This window comes from Hippocampus guttulatus, chromosome 14, assembly GCF_054856545.1.
Source record: "Hippocampus guttulatus isolate MCC_2025c chromosome 14, RoL_Hgut_1.0, whole genome shotgun sequence".
Classification (NCBI taxonomy): Eukaryota; Metazoa; Chordata; class Actinopteri; order Syngnathiformes; family Syngnathidae; genus Hippocampus; species Hippocampus guttulatus.
This window is the reverse complement of record NC_141274.1, coordinates 16,331,524-16,354,036: the sequence shown is the minus strand read 5'-3', so window position 1 is coordinate 16,354,036 and position 22,513 is coordinate 16,331,524. Positions and strand designations below refer to the sequence as shown.

At 42.2% G+C, this 22,513-nt stretch overlaps 1 protein-coding gene across 1 annotated transcript; it reads right to left on the bottom strand.

Annotated features, from left to right (window-relative positions):
• Positions 1 to 881: 881 nt before the first annotated feature.
• LOC147195364 (AP-2 complex subunit mu-A) lies at positions 882 to 20,892 on the bottom strand. Its single transcript, XM_086128885.1, has 13 exons — positions 20,725 to 20,892; positions 17,346 to 17,467; positions 14,189 to 14,454; positions 14,002 to 14,084; positions 13,448 to 13,453; positions 13,175 to 13,310; positions 10,619 to 10,763; positions 10,409 to 10,426; positions 7,379 to 7,498; positions 5,377 to 5,512; positions 2,739 to 2,836; positions 2,520 to 2,631; positions 882 to 1,847 (listed from the first exon to the last, which is right to left on the bottom strand). The coding sequence occupies exons 2-13, from the start codon at positions 17,417 to 17,419 to the stop codon at positions 1,713 to 1,715; spliced, it is 1,329 nt and encodes a 442-aa protein (XP_085985011.1). The 5' UTR covers positions 17,420 to 17,467; positions 20,725 to 20,892; the 3' UTR covers positions 882 to 1,712.
• Positions 20,893 to 22,513: the final 1,621 nt, after the last annotated feature.

Below are 22,513 nucleotides of genomic sequence, written 5' to 3'. Positions count from 1 at the left end.
TTCCGTCTCGCCTCGATTATTGTCATATACTGCTCTTTGATCTTCCGATATCAGATGTTAATACTCTGTTATAGACTCCGGACAAGGACGAAACATTTCTTTTACTACTGTACCGGGATTCGAGCCAACCTGCATACACGGTTTATCATCCCCCCCCCCCCCCCCGACACACACACACACACACGCGTTAGGAACATTTCACACTATGTAGCATTTTGCAAAACGGATTTTGTCGCTCCCTCAAAGGCCACCGTATTTACAAACTAGCTCTTCAAGCCGCTAACGAAATCGCGACACGATTTAAATGTCAAACATACAGAGTGACGTGTTTGGAATAAAGAAGTTTCAAGCGTTTTCTCATAAACTAAGCAAATGTGGCCCGTTTTTCCGTTTCGTATATTTGATCCGAGCCTAAAATGGAAATATGAAAAAATATATATTCGTTTTTCATGTTGGATTAAGAAAACGAAAAACAAAATCATCAGTCTCCTTTTTATTTTCGATTGGTAGTTGAAAAACGAAAGAACGAATGATACACGGATTCAAATGCTATCAAGTGACACTGAAAATGTGCAATTTGTTTGAGAGCCAGGGAAAACGACGTGGCCAGTTTGCGGTGCATTCTGGGAGTTGTAACAACAGCGAGACGCCCATTCACAAGAAATTCGCGGTTTACCGTCAAAAATACTGAATGCGCCGAATAAAAGTAATTTGTTTTCACATCGTAAAATCGATTAATTGTTAGATGTAATACTTTCACTAGCGTTATTTCAAGGTTTATTGAGCACAACAGACGGTGAATACTGTATGCCCTGGATTTGCTCAATTTCCACAGTACAGTAACTGAATTGATGGTGTAAACAAACAAACAAATTACAAAATTGTATTTTGGATACTTTGTCAGATTTTATTGGACAGAACAGTCACTGGGGCTACAAATATGAAGACAGTGGAAAGGTAAACACCAGGGGGAGACATCACCTCTAAATCAATCTGCAGGGCAAGGGGCCTGATTCCTCAACTCATCTTTCTTTCGAGTTCGATCGAACACTGGAAGTAGTTGGTCTTCGTGCTTCAGATACATTGAGAAAGAGTTGTTTTTTCCCTTTTAAGAATAAAAACCAACCAACTAGCTGAGCTCATAAAGTCTGTTTGGAATGTCCTCTTCTTCCTCGCTGAATGCAGATTACACAAATGCAACTTGCTCACATTCGAGTGCAGTTGAGGTGGTCGACAATACTGGGGGTGGGGGTGGAGTCAAGGGGCATTTTGAAGGTCGAACTATTCTATCCATACATAAGAACTATACCAAGATTCATGTGAAACCACAACAGCTACACATCATCTTACCAGAGAGATGAATTCTAAAGTTAAAGTGGTGCGGGACCAAATTAAATTCCAATTTTTCTCGAGTGGTAGCAGAACAATAACACTGAATGAACACAATGGCACCCCCCCCCCCCCTCCTTGGTGCACTTGCACTTCACTATGAGATTATGATACAATAGTTCACATTTTGCATATATCTGTGCATTATGCCATATTTACTTTTGTTTCGTTTCATGATGTAAAGTCAAACTCCAACACCTAGTTAGGAGGTGGGCATATAAGAGAAGCACTAAGAATAAATGGGAAGCAGGAGACAAAGAGGAACTCGTAAATTCAGTAAGAGGATGGATGGGGTGGCTGCGTGGGGTGGCCGACATTCCACTTCAGCAGCGCGTCTCGTAGATGCCCGAGCGGCCGATGTAGCGCACCCATTTGATTACGTCGTGGTCACTGTAGTTGAGCTTGGACTCAAACACCTTCAAGTAGCGCACCTTGAGGCCAGACGGAGCGAACGGCACCTGCGGAGAAGAGAGAGTCAGGGTGTGCTTGCGTGTCTCAACCAGAGTCAAGCTGTGTATCATGTATTCTTTCCATTTTCAATTGGCAATCTTTTTTTTTTCCATTTTTGACTGCCGATGTAAAATGAGAAGAATGAATGCCTTGAGTAAACTGTAAACAGGCTGCCAGCAAAGGTGAGTGACATCATGATCATGTTGTGTCCAGAGTTTATTTTGTGAGGCTGGTGAATGTGCACGCCTTTGACATACTCCACACAAACCGTAATTTACTGTGAATAAATATGTAACTTTTTTGGGAAAATATGATCCAAAATCCAGAGCAAGTCTTGTAAAAGGGACCAGGAAAAAAAAATGTGTGCGAGGTTTAGCAAACATGAATTCCATAATATGTAATGGCTAATGTTACAAATTTATATGATAAAATAAGAAGTTGTCGTCTCACATTATTACATTTCCTGTTTGAGGAGCAGTCCCAGCAAATGAGCTAAAAAATAAGCTGCCCTCCTATTCCTCACTGAAGTTCTATGCAGCACTGAACTAATGGCGAAAAGTAAGTCCTAGATCTGTGCTCATTTCCTGCAGTAACAATAGTGCACATGGTCATGGCTCAGTAAGCCTAAACATTAGCCCGCGAGCTTTGGGAACAGCTATATAATTACGGTTTATGCTGACCTCGAAGTTCATGGAGATTGGGGGTCGAGCCCATTTCTTCTTATCGTTGGTCGGCAACAGCTCGATCTCAGCGCTGATCTGAGACTCCTTCATTCCAGCCATGCGTTTGATCCTACACAGGAAAACAACAACTCACTTAAAAGCTGCAATAGAGCTTATGGGAGAAAAACTCAGACATCTTGACAAACGTGTGTGTGCGTGTGCGTCTGTGTGACTCACTTCCACACAATGGCGTTCTCACTGGCCTTGTACTTGGCTTTTCCCTTCATGCAAATCACTTGCACGCCACTGGTGTTGAGGGGTGTCGGGATGCGGACCTGAACAGAAAGTACCACAGTGATGAATACATTTTTTACATCCATGACAACCGATTTGACTACAGACCAGTCACGTTGTCGTACAGTGGTACCTTGACTTATTATTTCAATTTTCCCCAAGATATTCACCGAAATGATTTTTTAATGAAAAAATATCACCCTATATCATTATATTTCATAAAATCATCCAGTAATTACAGAAGTAGAATTGAACAGTTTTGTCACAGTTTCTCATTCAATGTATTGTAATGTACTCATTTTTGGTGTACGTGTCTTGGCCACTTGGAGGCAGTATAAAGGTCAGTTCATACTTCACACTATGAAGGGGGAGGCAAAAAAAAAAAGAAAAAGGGCAGATCAATTTGCGAGTATCAGGGGCTCACCAAAGTTGTTCTTCACAGAGGATAATGAATACAAGACAGATTACTGCCGTCATTTGGTGCTGCATCGTTATCGTTCAATTCATATCTGTTGTGTAAAGGTTATATAACACAGCCACAGAAACGAGAGTAATTGCCTATGTTGGCATTAGTCATAAACGAGCGACTAAATGCTAAGCTATGTGGCTGCTTTAAATACATGTGTCCTCTTTGTTTCATGAATAGTTTGCAGAGATGGGCATTCCATCCCAGACAAAAGCCCATTTGGGGGATGGAGGACGAGAAGTTTTTTTTTTTTCTCTAAAGGATGGACTAAGCAAGGAAGTAAGTGCGTCCCTTTAAATGTCGCTAACAGGTGTGGTGTCGGGAGGCAAAACACCAAGGCAAGCGTGTAGCCAAACACAATTTTCTTAACAGGATATTAACAGCACAAGACTAGTTTGTATGACTCAGTCGCCACTACAGAACCTCCCTTTTTCATCCATCCATCCATTCATCCATCTTCTACCGCTTATCCGGGGCCGGGTCGCGGGGGCAGCAGCTTTAGCAGGGAAGCCCAGACTTCCCTCTCCCTAGCTACTTCTTCCAGCTCTCCCCGGGGGATCCCAAGACGTTCCCAGGCCAGCTGGGTGACAGTCTCTCCAGCATGTCCTGGGTCTTCCTCGGGGTCTCCTCCCGGTGGGACATGCCCGGAACACCTCATCAGAGAGGCGTTCAGGAGGCATCCGAATCAGATGCCCAAGCCACCTCATCAGGGTCCTCTCGATGTGGAGGAGAAGCGGCTCGACTCTGAGCCTCTCCCGGATGACCGAGCTTCTCACCTTATCTCTAAGGGAGAGCCCGGACACCCTGCGGAGAAAACTCATTTCGGCCGCTTGTAACCGGGATCCCTTTTTCATCTCAACAGTAAAATTATAGCAACCACCTAATGTGCAGTCAAAGAACATAAAGTACCTACGGACACTCATTTCACTCACAATCAATCCAGCTGGTTAAGAAAGCCTACCGTGTTGTACGTCTCTCGGAGGCACGGATTTCTAAAAGTAAAGTTTTTATTATGATTATTTTATCATCGTAGCTATTTTTGTGTTCTGAAATACTAATGTTGAGTTGCTTATCACTAAGACATTGAAATATAAAGAAACATGGATGCCATTTTTGTTTGATCGATGGCCAGTTTTATATGCAACAGTGTTACTGTAAATAAAGTCCGGCACACATGGGTATACGCGATGAATACGTTAATGTTTGCATATTAGAGTCCTGCACATTTTTCAAAGTTTGGCATTGTGTCACGTGGCAAGAAATGTCATGTCATGTGTTTTGTATTCTATCGGTGACGTGTTTCTCTCGTGAAGTGACATAAGCTTTGTAGTGAGTGCCTCTCTGAAGAGGAAAAAAACCTACAATCCCTTATACTTGGACGATCTTTCTAATATTTTTAGAGGTTGATGTGAACATCAGTAAATGTGTCAGCAAATTTTGGTGACCAACAATCGCAATTTTGGCACATTATGCAGCGTTTAGAATCCTACATTACAGGTTTAGTCTGTCATATTGTAGCACTGTACGCCTTTCAGTGTACGGCAAGTGAGGAAGGACCTATTACATTAGTGTCGGCAACTCATGAGGCATTTGAACCGTTTAAATACAAGATTCCATGAGAGCCACAAAGTCTTTGGAAATCTAAAATGAAAATAAATATTTTCACTTTTCTTGTGAATTCTATAGCAGACGATTGTTGAACCGGGTCGAAGCGATATGTCACTCCATGCGCCTTATTGTATACGGCTTTAATACAAGCCATACATTTGGTAAATAATATTGTAAAACTGAGCTATTATAAGATCATACATTGAAAAGCAATAATTCCGGGGACAAAAACACTTTAAATGGATGAAGATGGAGGGACGATGGCGGAAGGGTACCCAGGTCGCGGACGCAGGACGGACCGGCAAAATAGAGTAAAGTGCACATCTCTGATAGCATCACGGTAAACTTGAACTGAGAGTATTTACTCATTTTATCTGACTGCCGCCTCGTGCTCACATTGTAAGTTTACACTCGCAACTCAGGTCACTCGTATCTCAGGCGGCAGTCACGGGAGGTGCCTTTACTTGACACACAGCGACCTTGTCGCCTGCGTGTATGACTTCTCACCTCGATCTTCTGGGCCAAAAGTGATGGTTTGAAGTTGGACTTAATGACCACCTTCACCTCCAGTTTAGTGCGACCAACCTCGCGGACCAGAGGGATGACGCGGAACGGCAGGATGATGTCCTTAGTGGTGCGATACCTGTGAGCGGTGGCGGGGAAGTCACATCAATCGTTACGTTTGTAATTTGTATGGCATAATTGAGTTCCTCATTCAAAGTCTTCTTTATCTTTCAATGACATTCGCGAGTCTCAGGGACAATCAATGTTGTCCTGACCTTTTGGCAATATTGTGCAAGTTACTTTGTCTCCAAACTAGTGAGTGACAGGCCAAATGAAGCTTCGACGCATGTCTCGAGCAAAAGTGGGCACACCAAACGAAGCCGCGATTCGGAGCGCGTATCGGGTCCCAAAAATTATTGATTGTTATTAATAATACGAAGAATCACATGATGACAAACGAGGTTCATTCAAGGTATTACCTCGCACCTCTTTGCAGGTGTTGTCTGCATTTGTAGTGAGCTTCAACTTAGTTGGCTTCAAGTTAGGGAGTTACACTGTCCGTTAGAAAAGAAGACGCAAAGCGCTTGAGCACTTGGAGCAGCTTTGAGTCCTTTTGTCTTTATATGCATCTTCTGCGAGGTCAGAACTCAAGTGCTCGTCTTGGCACCGTTGAAAGAGCGAGGCGCTTTAGGAGCACGGGTTCCATTCTTCTTAAAACATGTTTATTCGGGGTTAGCCATAAAAGTGCTCACTCTGATGTTTCTTCCTTATTCCATAGTTGCATGACACGCCGCCTGCTCAAAACGCAATACTGCTACGGACAGGGGTTTAGTCACGGTTAAACCTAGAGTCTTATTTCATTCTGTGTATACATATTGCTTACTGCTTTATGACACCATCGAGCAAATACAGCAAAACTGCTGCAAGCCACGTGCAAACCAAGAGGCTGGAAAGCCTCACTGATATTTTATTCATGAAGCTTAATTTCTCCATATTGGGACTTTTTTTTTTTTCAAACAACAGCGGTACCTCTATTTACGCAATTAATTGGTTCTGGAAGAAATTTCTTGACTATAAAATGTAAGTAGAGACGCGTTTTCCATGTAACTGCCCTAATCCGTTCCAAGCCCCCCAACATTCAGACATGTTTTCAAAAGCATAAATATGTTACAATTAGATGATTGCACAATAAATGAGAGTTTTGCATAATGTAAAAAAAAAAAAAGAATAGAGTACAAATTATGGTCATTTAACTTTTAGCTGCGTCCTCATCATTTTTTGCCCTCTTTAGTTCATGTTCTCTCTCAGAAGTGGTTTTTGCCTGGCGTTTTGTAAAGAACTGATCCAAAGACGTTTCCTTTTGACGGCTTTTAACAATCCTTCAAAAATGCCCAAGGCAAACATCAGCCATAGTGAGCGATCGCCCGACCGGTGAACACTCTTTCTGGGTGATTCATGTTTACGTGAAACCATCGGAACATCTCATGGCCCTTGGGGCGAATGACGAGGACGCCACATAGACACAGATCGATCCATTTATCTATCTCCACACATGGACACATACGGTAGAGGTCCCTCTTTGCCAATGGGATGCCAGGAAGATGCTAGGTAATAGCCAATGGCAGAGCAGCTTTAAGTATGCTGCGTTCAGGAAACTCGGAGAGAGTAGCAGCCTGTACTGTGTTTTTACCTTTCGTATCTCAAAGTTTCTTTCGTAACAAGAAGCCTGTTGAGGCGTTTCGTAACTTGAACATTTCGTATAAAGAGACGTTTGTAGGTAGAGGCACCACTGTACTTGAAAGCATTACAAGATTTCATCTGCTATACTTGTCACTGCATAGCAGGTGTCAGTAAAGAGTGAATGAAGTGTCATCGAGTAATGAATGTTGTCATTTTGCCCATCAGTACACCGAAGATGTATCCCGGTTGTTCTCTATATCAGAACAAATCCCCTCCCTGGCCCCCCATAGCCAAATATTGACACTACACAGGTGGACCAACTGACCTCATGAGCTCGTACTCTCCGTCAGGGGGGATGAAGCTGATGCTACGCTCCGAGTCGAACTTGCTGAGGCGCACACACTGGTGGAAGGTGCAGTCGTCGATGGCGATGGACTGCTTCCCACTGGCAGACATAACGGAGTCAGTGTACATACACACACACGCTCCTCCGTAACAGTCGGCTCCAGTGCTACACGATACAAGCTTCACTCTGCCGACTATGAAGTCGCGCACACGGACAGAGACGACTACCGGCTCCAAGACAAAGAATGATAAGAGGTTAATGGTGTCGAACCACAGACCCTGGTGGGTGTTTGTGTGGATGGTTGAGCAGGGATTTAGGCGGGGCTCAAAAAACAAACCAAATGTTTAAACAAGAAGGAAACAAACACAAGGCATTGAAAGGGTGTGTTGAATTGGTCGTGAGAGAGGAGGGCATCAGTGCATGAGATGCATATATGAGACGTGTAGTCAAGTTCAGAAGTATTTGGACAGTGACTGTGTTTATGATTTTGCTTTTATACACCACTACACGTTTCATTCATGGATTTCAATAGGGCTGTGTATGTACATGTGCACTTATGGTGCCTTTTATTCTTTTCTCTCATTTTAAACAAATCCCATCATCGAGAAGCCATTTTAATGGTAATGTTATTGAGTTTTATATGAAATGAATAGCTCTTAATTATAAGTTAGTGACATGAATTTAACCTGTTCTGGGGCGGGGGGCTGTTTCCATGTCACTCCTGTCTCATGTAAATGTATGAGTGTCATCACCGCCCCATATACTGCTGGGTGTTACCATGACAACGAGGGGCAGAGCTAAGAAGGTTGCATGTTGAGCAAGTGCAGAAGTGCAGATTGCTAAATGCATGTTAGCCAATGCCAATCAGCACGTCCAACAAAACTGAATGCTGCTGCAACTACTATCGATATTTTTTTTTCTCCATCGCATGCCCCTTTAATTTAAAATATTTCACAATAATGACATTTACCATTAAGGAATTACAGCTACTTTTATGCAGAGTTCCTCAATTTTTGGGCACTCAAAAATATCACCGGTAATTGTTTTATTGAGAAGAATATGTTTAAAAAGGCAGCAAGTGCAGTTGGCCTGACAAGGTATCTTCCTGGAAGAAAATCACTATTTGGTCTCATTTAGTTATTTAACACAGCATTACAAAAACAGGCTTATATTTACAACTAGGTCAAACATCCAGACACTATTAAGCCCCTGAAGAAAAGGAAAATAATTTAAGTTGGCGATAACTCTGAAACAGAGCGATTTATCAATTAACTGACAACTCATCAATCATTAAATCAACCAAGAATCCTTTTATCAATGATTAAATTTATCGATAGTCATTTCTGATAATGTTTTTTTTTTCTGACCTGCTGCAGACCAAACCAGAAATGAAATCCAACTTAATTTAGGTTTGTGCATTTTCTGCACTGCCAGTTTGAAATGTCGTCATGTTTTATTGAATAAATTGATGGAAATTAAAAGTTTTTAAAATAGTTGCAGCCTTAGTCCTAAATGTGAAAATTAGAGCTGTCAGTTTGGCGCATTATTATCGGCATTAATTTAAATGAATTTTAACGTGACTCAATTTTTTCTCGCGAGATTAATGCGGCACACGTCACAGCGGATTTTACGTTGCCCTATAAATAAACGGAAACAAAACAACAAGCGCTGCACAAGTCCACGCCCATATCTGTTTTGCCAGCCATGGCTGACGTGAGTACTCCGCCCCCTCGTCTCAGACAGACAGCTATGGATCATTTCAAAGCGAAGAAAATGGATAACACGACGAAGAACAAATTTGCTGAAGCCATAGCTAAATGTATGGATGCATGCAAGCCTGTCAACATTGTCCACAGCTCGACTCAAGCTGAAATCATTCGCATTGCATATAACGACTCCAGTGAGAGCCTCCATTACAAGCTATGTACAGCGATTGTACGTAGCGGAGAAGGCTAAGGTACACCAAGCGGGAGAAGACACTGTTTCGGGAGAGAAATAAGAGACAAGGTTGATATAGAGCAGGTAGCCTGTTGAATACGGTGTATGCCACTGACGCGATTGTTACTTGTTTGGAACTATTTTGTGTGGAAGGTTACCGTGTTCCGTGTCCATATAAATAAAGGGGGTGGAGCTTCTCTGTGTTCGTCTGACAATGACGGTGCGCTGAGGCACGTCGAGAGTTCAGAGGTGCAGTCGTTGCAACCACACTGAAAATAAAACGTCTCCAGTGTTTCCTCGAACCAAGTGTAGTCATCCGAAATTATGTCTACTCAAAACCATAGAGAGACTTCCGCGCAAGAAGGACCAACAAAATCAACATAGCCTGACTGCTGTGTTCAAAGCAAAAGGATGCAACCATGGCTTAAATCCACTATGGGCTGAGTACTAGTTTACCTTAGATGTGCACTTTATAATTTTATATTGCTCTGTTTTGATTCCCTAAAAAGAGCTGTGAAAGCAGCTGTTGTGTGACAAAATATTTTTTTCACTGTTGTTGATGGACAGTGATATTGTGTGAGAGATTACGTGTGAATAACTGCTCCAAGTGAAAAATGTTCATGTAAAATTGAAAATCGTTGTTTCAGTATATATTTGCATTTTGCACATAGAAAACTGATCCATGATTCCATGTTGATGAGAGCATTAAAATGGGGGGGAAAAAATAGGACAAAAAATATCAAAGGAAATTCAGAAACGATAAAAAATGTGTGAGTAATCACGATGAGTTATTATGAGTTAATTATGACAGTTGCGATTTTAATTATATTACCGGTAAATATTTTAATCGTTTGACAGCTCTAGTGAAAATATATTTTTTTGTCTGGGGGGGGGAGACAGCCTTCACTCAAATCATCCCCTGCCCCAAAAATGCACTCCACTGATGCCACTGAAACAAACTGATAAAAATGTCGTCACTGCCCAAAGACGTCACGAACCAACTATGTTGTGTCCTGTGTGTTGTGTGTGTGTGAGACTGAGTGTTACTGAAGAATCATGTCAGTACAGTACCTTCCTCCCCCTAAATCACTGATGTACAGCACATAGAAAAGAAAGACAGGGACAGAAAGAAGAGATGCATACAAAAAAAAACAAGAAACCCCCCCCCAAAACAAAACAAAGGAGGGAAAAGAATCCAAATAAATACATTTGTCTTTTTACAGACTGAACAAGACAACACACAGACGTAGAAGGCCGAGTGCAACTTCCTGCGCTGCTCACCTCTTGCCAGCATCATCGGACGCTCCACCTTTGCCCTGCTTGTCGATGACGATCTTGTCGTTCATGCCGAATTTGCACTCAGGCATTCCGCTCAGGTAGCTCTTCATCACCACTCGGCCAGACACGTGGGCGCTCAGCACCTGACCTGAAGAAATAGACCCAAAGGTCTTGAACGGCAATGGAGTTTGACGTCCTCAAGTACTTCCTTGTTTGAGGTTACACCAATTTAAGTACCAATGCCATGAGAGTAAGGCTGGGCGATAATTCGATATCAATAGGTATGGCGAAAGACACATGATTGATAAACAGAAAATGCCTTCGATAATATGTTTGATTGGAAAAAAAAATTTGAAAGCAAACCTCGACCCTGGTATTGTAGGTGTTGTGGGCAGCGTGCAGCCGCAACCAAAACTAGAATAAGCAGCCACAAAACCAACCAAGAAGCAGCAGCATAACATTCAAATAAATGACTGGGCGACTCAGTACAACTCTAGCATACTAAGCTGATCAAACAGCTCCGGATGGAGACGTGATGTACAAATAAAGGAGCTCCCTGTCTTTGACGTGCTCGTGCAAGTGTTAGCCACGTCAGACCCTCGGCAACCCAATACAATTAAAATTAGAATGGACGACGGCAATAATGGTCCCGCAAAAAACAATACTGCATTGGGGCAGCGTCTTGCGCAAAGATGCACCTACAATGCACTGCTCAAGGAGCAACTTTGTGCATTACAACGTACACACAAAGGGTTCATTGTTTTTCTTATTTCAAATAGGAAAAACAAAGAAATCCTGATCAACATTGACTTGATATTAAATGGTTATATTGTGGAACGTTTTCCAGCCATATTGCCCAGCCCCACCAAGCACATTGTGCTAAACAAGGCCTTTATTTAATTTTTATATTGGCCCGTTTATTTGACTTTTTAGATTAGTTAAAGATTGAAACAATGTTAAATAAACAAACAAACAAACACATAAAATTACCTACATTCAACCTTTTTTTCTCCAGGTCCTTATTCTCAATTGTAAAATAAAGGAAAAAAATTCAACATATAACGACCAATACATTTATATTGTGATCTACTTTTCAGTCATATCACCCAGCCCTAATAAAAGTGACTTTTTTGGTCAGAGACCAGGGTTTTTGGTAAAACCAAATCCATGTTTTGCTGCCGATTCTCGTGACGAACCGAACAAAGCAGAAACAAACTTTTTCTTTTCCCCTGGTGAGAAATCAAAATGTTATATTTATAGTAAGATACTGTACATCACAGCCACTGCAAACTAAAAAAAACCCCCCAATAGTAAAATATTGTTAGAAAAACATTTTTGCAACATCCACAAAAGAAGGTGACTTATACGGTACGTGCATTGTGCAAAACAACATCCCGAGAATGACACCTGCAAAGAGACACGCTTACGAAGCACAGTTTAAACTGCAAGAAATGTTACGCGGACGACCGTGGGGAATGAGCAGCTGCGAGAGAATTCAAGATCGACTACTCCGTGGTGCTTGGCGATTTGGTTTTATGACATGGCACCATCTATCCATTCGGGTAACGGCGAGTGTAGCGAAGCAATATCCGGCGAATTACAAAGAAAAGCTGGCTATTCTCCGCTCCTACTGACGTAAAAAGTGTAATGTTCTGCGTTGCATTAAATGAAGATGCTTTCTTGGAGATTTTAATACTATATTTTGCCGCTCTGCCGGCCTCACTTACCGACTGTTCTCTCAACCAATCCCCACATTTCTATCTTACCCGCATGGCCTACGGCAAGTGATGAGGGACAAGCATACTTTGCATTTTGAATTATAACAAATAGATTGCTGACAAACATATCTTGCTCAACCACATCTCCAACATGGATGAAATTCCGCTCACTTTTGACAACCACACTATAAAGAGGAAGGGGACAAAGCACGGTAGCGATATGCACAGTGGAGCGCGAGAGGTCTGCTTTTACTGTTGTGCTTGGTTGCTATGGTAATAGAAACAGCCAAAGTGAAGTTGCGAGCGGCGTGGGACCAATGGCGAACACAGCTAAACTAAGACGGAGAGGCAGCGCCGGGCGAGTTACGCCACCATTTGTGAATAGATTGTGGATGCTTGGTCTTACATGTCTGCTTGCGCTGTTTGATCAAGCTTTCGCATCATTTCTGAAGATCCGCATGGCAACGAGAGTGAGTGACAATGACTTTGCCAGCTGTTCATTTCGGATACAGAAGATGAGGACTTTGACGGATAATGTGGGTGAGGATTGATTTACAAAATAATAATAATAATGTGAGGACATTGTTAAATACTTCAATAAAGTAACTCAGTTTCGCTCACGCTGCCTTTTTAAAAACATACGCTAGCGTGCGTGCATGCTACCGCATTTTTTTAAGCTAACATACGTTTTACTATGCCTGTGTTCATTAATGCAGTGCTTCTTGTGTATGTGTTAAATATAGAAATGGCACCCGTAACTGACATTGCGCCTCTTCATATGGTGCGCCTTATGGTCGTGAAAATACGGTGCCGTGTGTTCAACTTATCAAATTAAACAAACCTTGTGGCGACATCAGCAAGTTGACGCTCTCCAGTACATCCAGGAAGAGTTCATTGCGGCGATATTTGATGCCCTCGCGACGCCAGCCGATCTGGCCCGTCACCTGGCTGGTGATTTGAGACTGCTCCTCCTTTGTCTACAGACAGCAGCGCAAGGCTCGTCAGAAACGCAAAATGGGATTGAGAGCAGGTAGTTGTGTGCCACAGCTGGCAACGTGTGCAGTAGGGCAAAGTAGAGTAGGTTGTTTTTTTCTATTTTATTTTTTTTAATTACCTGGTGCTGAAGCAAGAAGCAGTAATCCGGATCATATGTGGAATGAAAGTGTAAAAAGAAAGAAAAAAAAGTTATTGAAATCACACTTGACAAACACAGAACACCACACACACACGCACATACACACACCAATATAAAAAGCATTAAACTTGATGCCTGAAAGTTAAGAATCAGAATCAGAATCATCTTTATTGGCCAAGTATGTAGAACACACAAGGAATTTGTCTCCGGTATAACACGCTGCATTAGTATCATCGTAAACAACAAATCATTGAACCATTTTAGAGTAACCAGTAGCAGTATTTGTAGTACAAGAAGAGTGACTACGTCAGTGACTGTTTAAGGAGTTAATGGCTAGAGGGAAGAAGCTGTTTAAGTGTCTACTGGATTTGGTTAAGCATTGTTGCATCACCAGCTCTATTAAAGAAAATAAATCATCAGTTCAACTCTCATATTTTTTTAAGAACCAACTTAACCTGTATTTGCTGAAAAAGTCATAGATCCATGGACGAATGAGATAACATTTGAAAATTTCACCGAGGGAGGACACTGACCTGTCCCTTGATGCCCTGTTGAGTGATGAAGGTCTTCAGAGCTCCAGTTTCAGAGTTCTGAGGGTAGCCAAAGTCCAGAATTTCTGCGTGAACAAACAACATGGCATCCGGTAACAGATAAGATGGTTAGTTCACCAGGAAAACATGCAGCTGAACCAGGTGATTTACCCTGTAACGGACTTCTTACCGTCGAGCAGCTCATAGATAAGCACAAAGTTGTTCTTGATGTTCTCCTCGCTGATCTTGCCAAAATAGGCTGTCATGACGTCACACATCTTGTACAGGAACTCGAACACCATGGCGGCGTTGACATTCTGCTTAGTGACGGCTGCCAGCCAGATGTTGGAGCGCTTCACGTGGAAAAAGCTGGTGCGGGCGATGTTGGTCACCGGCGAGCGGACCTGCTGTCGTGCGTGGATCACGTTCACACGGAACGCGTCCACTGCGTTGCGCCTGCAATGCGAAGGCGATGGAAAATCATTAGGAAAGAGAGATTAAAAAAACAAAAACAAAACAACATTCTTCTGACTGCAGTGAATGGCAGCGTGGATGATCACAGAGAAAAGCTGCGAAAGAGAAGGGACAAAGAAGATGCTTCAGGGATATGTTAATACCTCAACAACAGCTGTCGCCATCAGACAATCGAAGCCTCAAAGTTCGTTCACAACAGCTTTCAAAGAACAAGTACTGCATTCCTTGTATACATACATATACTATACATACAGTAAACGTCCGCTTTTTTGCAGGGAACGGCACCGAGTTCTGCCACAAATAGCCGAACAACAAAAGTGATGCTCAGACACTAAAAAGATCTTCATTGCCCAATAGTTTAAAAAATTAAACATACAAATGAGGGTAGTTCGAGCGTGGGGTTTTTTTTCTCCCCCTCTGCCTCCCTTGTTTCTTTCTGACTTTCGGGTTGAGTGAACGCTGGCGCGTTTTGGCTGCCGCTGCTCAACCCGTATTGTTTTGTGTTTTTTGTTATTGTAAAGTGTCCTTGGGTGTCTTGAAAGGCGCTTATAAATAAAATCTATTATTATTATTATTATTATATCACAAAACATGATCCCAAAACACTTTAATATAATGTTAAATTCATCTTACACTCACTATTTGCTCCCTGTCGCATATCGCGTAACCGCTGTACGTATGATTACGCACTCGCGGGTTCAGATTACCGAGTATCTCTTGTGGAAAAAAAAAAATATATACAGTACACACACACACACACACACACACACATTTTCTATTTACTTTGTTGTACACAATTTCAATGAATTATTTGAAGTCATCACTTGCTGGTCGCTTGCGCCGCCATTCGCTTGTGCCATTTTGTTTTCCTGCTCACAATGCATAAATCTGTTGAGTGACCATCGAAGCCTACCAAGTGCACTGTGAATTTGTATCAAAGGTGCCCTCTTTAACTATGAGGGACAGAATGTAAACCAAAAATGCAGAAAATCACAGTTGCTGATTTTTAAATAAATAATTGACATTTTACGGCATGCCATAAGCCGACGAGAAGAAAGGAGCGTGAGCGCAGAGCGCCGATGCATATGTGGAACTGGGAGTCGCGGCTTGGAATTGAAGCGGATTTACATGGGACAGGAGAAGAGAGCCAATCTCTTTTTCGTCAATGGATGCTACAGCTTCTTGTTGCTTTCAAGCTTAGCTTGTACGTGTGCACATTTCAGCATGATGTCTTTGATCCACAGATGAAATGACACTTTGATTCGCTCCTCTTTCAGTTTTTTCTAATGCATCAAATACTTATGTCATGCAATAAAATGCGAATGAATTATTTAAAAATCGACTGATTTTCTGGATTTTTTTTGTTTTTGATTCTGTCCCTCATAGTTGGAGAGTATCTTTGATAAAAAACTAAAGACCACTACCTTCTTTGTATGTCGGAAAACTTCAGCACTCAGCAGTGTATCAAATACTTGTTCTCCCTACTGTGTGGGGGTTGTATCATGTAAATTTTTAAAAAATTGTAAAAGCATACTGTATAACATATTAAATTTGCACTTTAAATGATTTTCAGTGTTTGTTGACTCTTATTTCAAAGACGTTTGAACGCAATTAGTTTGAGCAACCGCATTAATTGGTTATTTTTACTTCCCCTGAATAGATGACATTTTTTTTTTAAGTGTGTCATACTGGTTATTGGCCTCTTCAATGGTGAAAATAGTTTGGCAATGACTTGTTGTGGACTTTTTTTTTAAATCACAAAAATTTGGCATTTGAACAGGGCTGTGGACTTTTTGCATCCATGTACGTATTTCCTTGACACCAATTCTAGGCAGGGAGTTGTCGGGTATTCCCGAAGTGTATCAAAAATAGATTTCAAATCGGTAATTTGAGTTAACATTTCACAGAAAAAGAAGATGAACAGTAAACCATGGAATGTGGGAAATTACTGCTAATTTTTTTAAAAACTGCTTTTGCGTTGACTTCACTGCATCAGAAGGGACACACCTCAATGGGAAATTGATCACACTATCCATATGAAGAAAAATGCAAAGCATGGACACAAATGATCCATCATATCCCATGCGCAGACTCCATGCTAATGCATTGGTAGCGCTTGTGTGTGTGTGTGTGTGTGTGTGTGTGTGCGTATTTTGCTTGGCCACTTTCCATCAGTCTGTGTTGGTTGGATTTGTTTTATATAGCAGGTGACTCATGCTTCAAGAATGTTTATGGTGAAATTCACTGGCATGCAAGTTTAGGTTGTGGTGGGAGGTTTGGAGGGGAGGGGTGTCTACTTGGTTTATGGCCATGAGAGGGAAAAGGTGAAGGGGATGGGGAGTCCATGCTTGTTAGGTATGAGTTTCTCTTACCTATTCCTACATGGGCCAATGTGGACAGATGGAGGAAAGTGGTGATAGAGAGGAAAAGAGGATGAAGACTTGCAAAAATGCACAAGACACATTTTTGTGCATGGTTTACACAGACACATGGTGTTGATCTTGATGTCATATGAAACCGATTTAGAAGGATTAATGGGTCTTGCACCAAATGATGAGGAGGAGAACTTGTCTTTGCTGTCGATGAGCAAAGAAAAGCGATTGTGTCTGCGCTGGATGAAAGAGGAACAATCGTGAAGGAGGTACAAGGCACCCACATGGGAGCTAATCTATTTTTTTTCCTTGAACATGTTTAGAAATATAGTATAAGAGGGTAACTTTGTGGACTTTATTAATTGTGCCGTTTTAAATCCTACAACATCAGCAAATTGTAAGACTTGGATTGGAGGAACAACTGGTTTGTGTGGTGTGTGTGTGTGTGTGTGTGTGTGTACACGCACGCATGCAAGATCGAATCCCAAGCAACAGACTTACCCTATATCATCTCGGTAGACCCGAGAGATGAGGACCTCCCCCTTGTGGTTGTAGATGAACAATCCTCCGATCATTGTGGCTGCTCCTCAGACACAAAAGGCCATGATGAAACCAAACTCTGCCTGAGGAGACAGTGACACGGGCAATGAGGGGAGGGAGGAAAGAGTGGAGGGGGGTGATGAAGAAGTGAAAGCTGCCGTTAGTGACTATCATAACAGAGAGACATTTAGACATTTGCCCCTGCACCCCCCCCTCCCCCCCACACACACAAACACACTTAACTGCTCATCGAAGAGACCCTACTACTATGCATTGTCCATGTACTCACTTTATCCTCACTGGCAAGACAATTCAGTGCACTCTTAAAATGGCTACCATGACCTGATACACACAAAAAGGACAAATGCCTTTTTTTTTGCCCCTTCACGAATAGGATTATTTTGTTTTCTAAAATGATCCCATAAAATAATCCTGTTGTTGTGTGTTGAAAAATCACAAGTAATTAGGACAGGTGTGGCCCGTTGGACGAGTGGTTAGCACGTCGACCTCATAGTGCATAGGTCGTGAGTTTGTTCCTGGCTCCGACTTCCTGTGTGGAGTTTGCAAGTTTTCCCCGTGTCTACGTGGGTTTTCTCCGGGTACTCCGGTTTCCTCCCACATTCCAAAAACATGCATGGCAGTCTGATTGAATGCTCTAAATTGTCCCTAGGTGTGAGTGCGAGCACGGATGGTTGTTCGTCTCTGTGTGCCCTGTGATTGGCTAGCAACCGGTTCGGGGTGTCCCCTGCCTACTGCCCGAAGACAGCTCCAGCACCACCTGTGTGAGGATAAAACGGATCGGAAAATGGATGGATGGATGGATTAGGACAGTTATTCTATGAGTGCACAGAAATGTCAGACAGTAGGGGGAAAACTCAGTCAAAGAAAAAGGCAGTCTCCAAGGGCACACTAATACCCCTTTCCCACTGCCGCAAAACCACGGGTAAACACGCATTTTTGAGCAGTGGGAAAGGCTCACTAGCCAGTGTCGATTCGTGTCCACCAGCACGCCATGGGAGGTGGGTTGTGATCGCCTCCGCTCCGTATCGCTTGCAGTTTGAAGGCCTAACACGGGAGCTGCCTGGCAAATACGTGATGACATAGGGCGGTACGTGATGCGTCATAAAATCGCGCGCCATTGGCCTCGTATATAGCACGCCCCCCCCCGCAATTTCGGCCAAAAATTCACGTCATCGACGTTGTCTCAGTAGTAGCAAAGAGTTGATCCTCCGCTGCTTTTCGACCATTTTGAGGACGGTAAAAAGCATGATAAAAGAAAGAACACTCGCTTCCATGTTGCTTTGTTTACCACCAAGAAACCTGTCGCACTATCATCGACGCAATCACAGCGTGATGACGTAACCAGACACAAAGTGGTGGTGGTGGTGGTGGGGGGCTGAATCGCCTTCTGTTGGTCAATGGGAAAGGGACAATATGCCAATTGGTTGCGTGTCGCCACGGGTTACTACTATCCACTAGTTTCAGTGGGAAAAGGGTATAAGAGTGCCTTTCTACTAGTGCAGTGAATTATGTGAGCAGAGATGACAAAGAGCGTATTAGCACATGGACAATTTTGTGTACCAGTACCTCTTACTACTTTTGGCTGGTGCACTCTAGTTGTTCTACGAGTGCACAAAAGTAGAGGTGCAACGATTAATTGTTTAAAAATACTGTAAATAAATATGAATATATTATCAAATAAACTACAATAATTTTGAGAATCAACCAATCACTTAGAGATCTTGTTTAATTTAAAATTATTCAAATCCGTGTAATGTCAATCTCAACATTAAGTAATCTTAAATTTCTGTAGTCCTCCATGAAATCAAACCAATTACCATTTTGTTTAATCAAGGAAAGACATTTGGAAACATCTGCTTTCCCTTTGGAAAAATATGATCAAGATTTTTTGGGGGACAATATTCTGACATGTGGACCAAACCAGTAACCGAATATAATGAATTTATGTTTGTGCGTTATCTGCACTGTCTATTTTAAATAATGCATTTTCCAGATTCATCAATAAAGGAAAAGAAAAAAAAATTGACGGATTAAATGGCTATTAAAATAACGATGAGTTATTAATCCTTAATCTTCACACATGCAGGGGACACTAAGGCACACCACATTTAAACATTTTATTTGTCCTCCACAACGATGGCCAATTTCACCTCAGTGACTCCTTTCTTACATCCTCTGTGAGATTACCATCAGATTAACAGCAAATAGCGTGGAGCACAGTGACACCAACGAGATTGTGATTTCGTATAGACACTGGGTACGGTTCGTCTTGACCATGACCATGGAATAAAATCAACTAAAACACAGAAGAAGCAAGAACATGAAAACGTTTTCACAATTTGCTGGAGTAAGCCATTCACACAAGAACACGAAAACAATATTTTCCTCATCTTGCTGGGGTAGCTCGTTCATATATCACAAACAACATCATATTATGTGGGTTACATCTGAAACCCCGATTGAAGACTGGAAAAGCAAAGACGATGGGGCCATGCTTGAAATTCCTGCAGGACAGAGCCTGTCCAAATAAAACGCGGCGATTCGAAGAACAACACGACATCAACATACTCCCCGAAAATGTTACAATATTTCCATTCGGAACTATTGCAGCGCCATGTCTGAAGAAACCTGCGATGACTATGTCACGAGTCGACTTCGGTGGTCCCCATATCGGCCCAAGTCAAGATGTCTGCTGATTCGGCCCACTTCCTTAACGTTTATTAATATTTCATATCGGTTCTCGTTTCCACGTCGACTACGGAATTATAGCTTTATTCGGAACATTTGGGGCGAATGGATCGTGTTAACGCAGCAATGTAGGCCTGACCTTCATCTTCGATCAAAGTGATGGATAAGAAAACCCCGAGAATGAGTTTTAGCAAGCTAATTTAGCTTAGGGCAGCCGTCCAACAAAAAAAAAAACCTACCTTGCAGCAATTTCCGGTTTCAAGAAAATAAAAAGTGACACGAGCACCAGTCTTCCAATACTCATGTATGATATCAAAATACTAATCAATTGAGAATAACGCTGTTAGAAAAATGAATAACTGAGCGATTAAAACATGAAACATCACAGTACACCACTCTCCACTAGAAGCGCGAAAATCTTAATTTGAAAACGAAACATCTCCACAGTTCCTTTATACCCATGGTACTATGTGCTAACTTGTTGCCAGCTAGCAGCGCGCCTGCTAACATTGCTAACATTAGCACGAACTGGGAAGGATCACCGTTTCACCGGGTATCTGGAAATTTCTCGACAAAAGTCACTCATTTCCTTCGACAGACATTACCTCCATGTCGACTGCGGTGAACTTACCCTCGTTCTTTCACGGACGCCACCAGTCAGTCCCCCCACTCGGCCTCCGCTTGTGGCTTGAAGTAGTGGATTCCCGATTGACACTTCTTGTAGCCGCTAGTTGGGCTTCTTCCGAGTTGAGCAGCAGATATGTCAGCTGACCCGCAGCCGCGTTGGGTCGAGGCAGGAAAAGGCGCGGCTGCTGCGACGAGTACAATCGCACCCAGTCAGGCTTGGCCACGATAAACTGCAAGCCGCATCGGTCAGCCTTCGATAAAATTCGCGATTGTTATTCTTAACGTTATATACCATTGTACTCATTTTCCACATTTCTCAACCGATCCCAACAATTCAAATGCTTCACTACATTCAGGGCATTGTGGGAACCTTTTCTCGACATTTGAAAGGATTCCCACTTGACCCAGAATTATCATTTTAACCCTCTCCCAATTTTTACACATCTCATGATAAACTCCTCCATATTAAGAGACACATTTTGTGTGTTTACGCAGGGATGGGGCTAGGATAGGGGGTGCTCGGGCACGAATAATAAGCGTAGTCCCATTTAAAACACTTCACGTGCCGTCAAATTAGGGTCACTTCACGACAAGAAAAAATAAACCTGACAAAACGAGATTGAAAGTCACCATGAGGAAAATTAAAGTCAATGTAATGAGAATTAGAGTCGCAATGAAGAGAAATAATGTCATCCTGACGAGATCATGATCGATCTAGTCTCGTCAGGATGATTTCAAATCTCGTTATGACGATATTAAACCACGTATTGATACGTTTCCCAACACGGCGAATTTAAAAGTCGTTTTCGTACATTCTGTGTGACCTCAATATGCCGCGTCATATAACGAGTTAAAAATCATTATAGTGACCCGAATACACTGAATTAAAACCAAGAGTGCAATTTATCACGCATCCGTGCCATGTAGACTTGTGACTTCATCTTTGTGCGTGTTCTACTTCTGTCACAAAACCGAGCGCAATGTGACCGGTTGACTCGCGATGACGATTTTTAATCTTGAGATGATGACTTCACCCATCGTCATGGTGATGTTAAATCTCGTCATGTAATGAGGTCCTGTGAAACGTTTTCCCACATTCCAAGTATTCCCAGCTCCCCAACATTTCATCCCCTCCCGAAATTCCAGATTTTTTACAAAGTTTCCAAAATAATGTATTTTGTTTATTTCCTTCCTCAGCCACATCGCACACAAATACCATAATGATGATATGACGCTGATGACGATTAGTGACGCCACCGCTTTTATTCTCCGTGTCAAATTTAGCCGTTGTTCTTGCCATTGCTATTTCGTTTTAAATGGTAAATCTGAGTGATTTGTAACGCAGGGTAAAATACTTCAGCTCGCACAATAAAACACAATACATTTTGACCTGTCAAATCCCTCTCGGAATTGACAGGTCAATTTTTTTAAATAAATCGGGCCTTCTGCGAGGACGTTCCAAACAGTATCAAGCACTTCCTCCTTTCATCCTCATACGGAGGAGGGCACGACATGGCCAGTTCACCTACCTCCCCGACTCTAAATTTTCAGCCGTTTGCTTTTAGCAACACTGCGCCGCGTGACAGAAGTCACAGTGGCCCACAATTCATCCAATTGTTGCGCCGAGGGCTCAAATAAACAACGCCGTCACTCTGTCTGCGTGAAATATATAATCCTCCGAAATAAAACTAATTTTTAACCTGTAATCTGATTGTGTATTTATTCTATAACTGTAACGGAATAGTTAAAGATGTTTTTTTTCTGGATGCGTAACGTCGGTACCCCCCCACCTC

What these genes read in the sequence shown, in the direction of transcription:
- LOC147195364 (XM_086128885.1), bottom strand. Translation starts at nt 17,419, where the DNA reads ATGATCGGAGGATTGTTCATCTACAACCACAAGGGGGAGGTCCTCATC. An exon ending in GGAGAGTACGAGCTCATGAG is followed by an intron (nt 5,513 to 7,378) that starts GTCAGTTGGTCC and finishes CACCGCTCACAG; the next exon opens with GTATCGCACCACTAAGGACA. An exon ending in TTTTGGCCCAGAAGATCGAG is followed by an intron (nt 2,837 to 5,376) that starts GTGAGAAGTCAT and finishes CTTTCTGTTCAG; the next exon opens with GTCCGCATCCCGACACCCCT.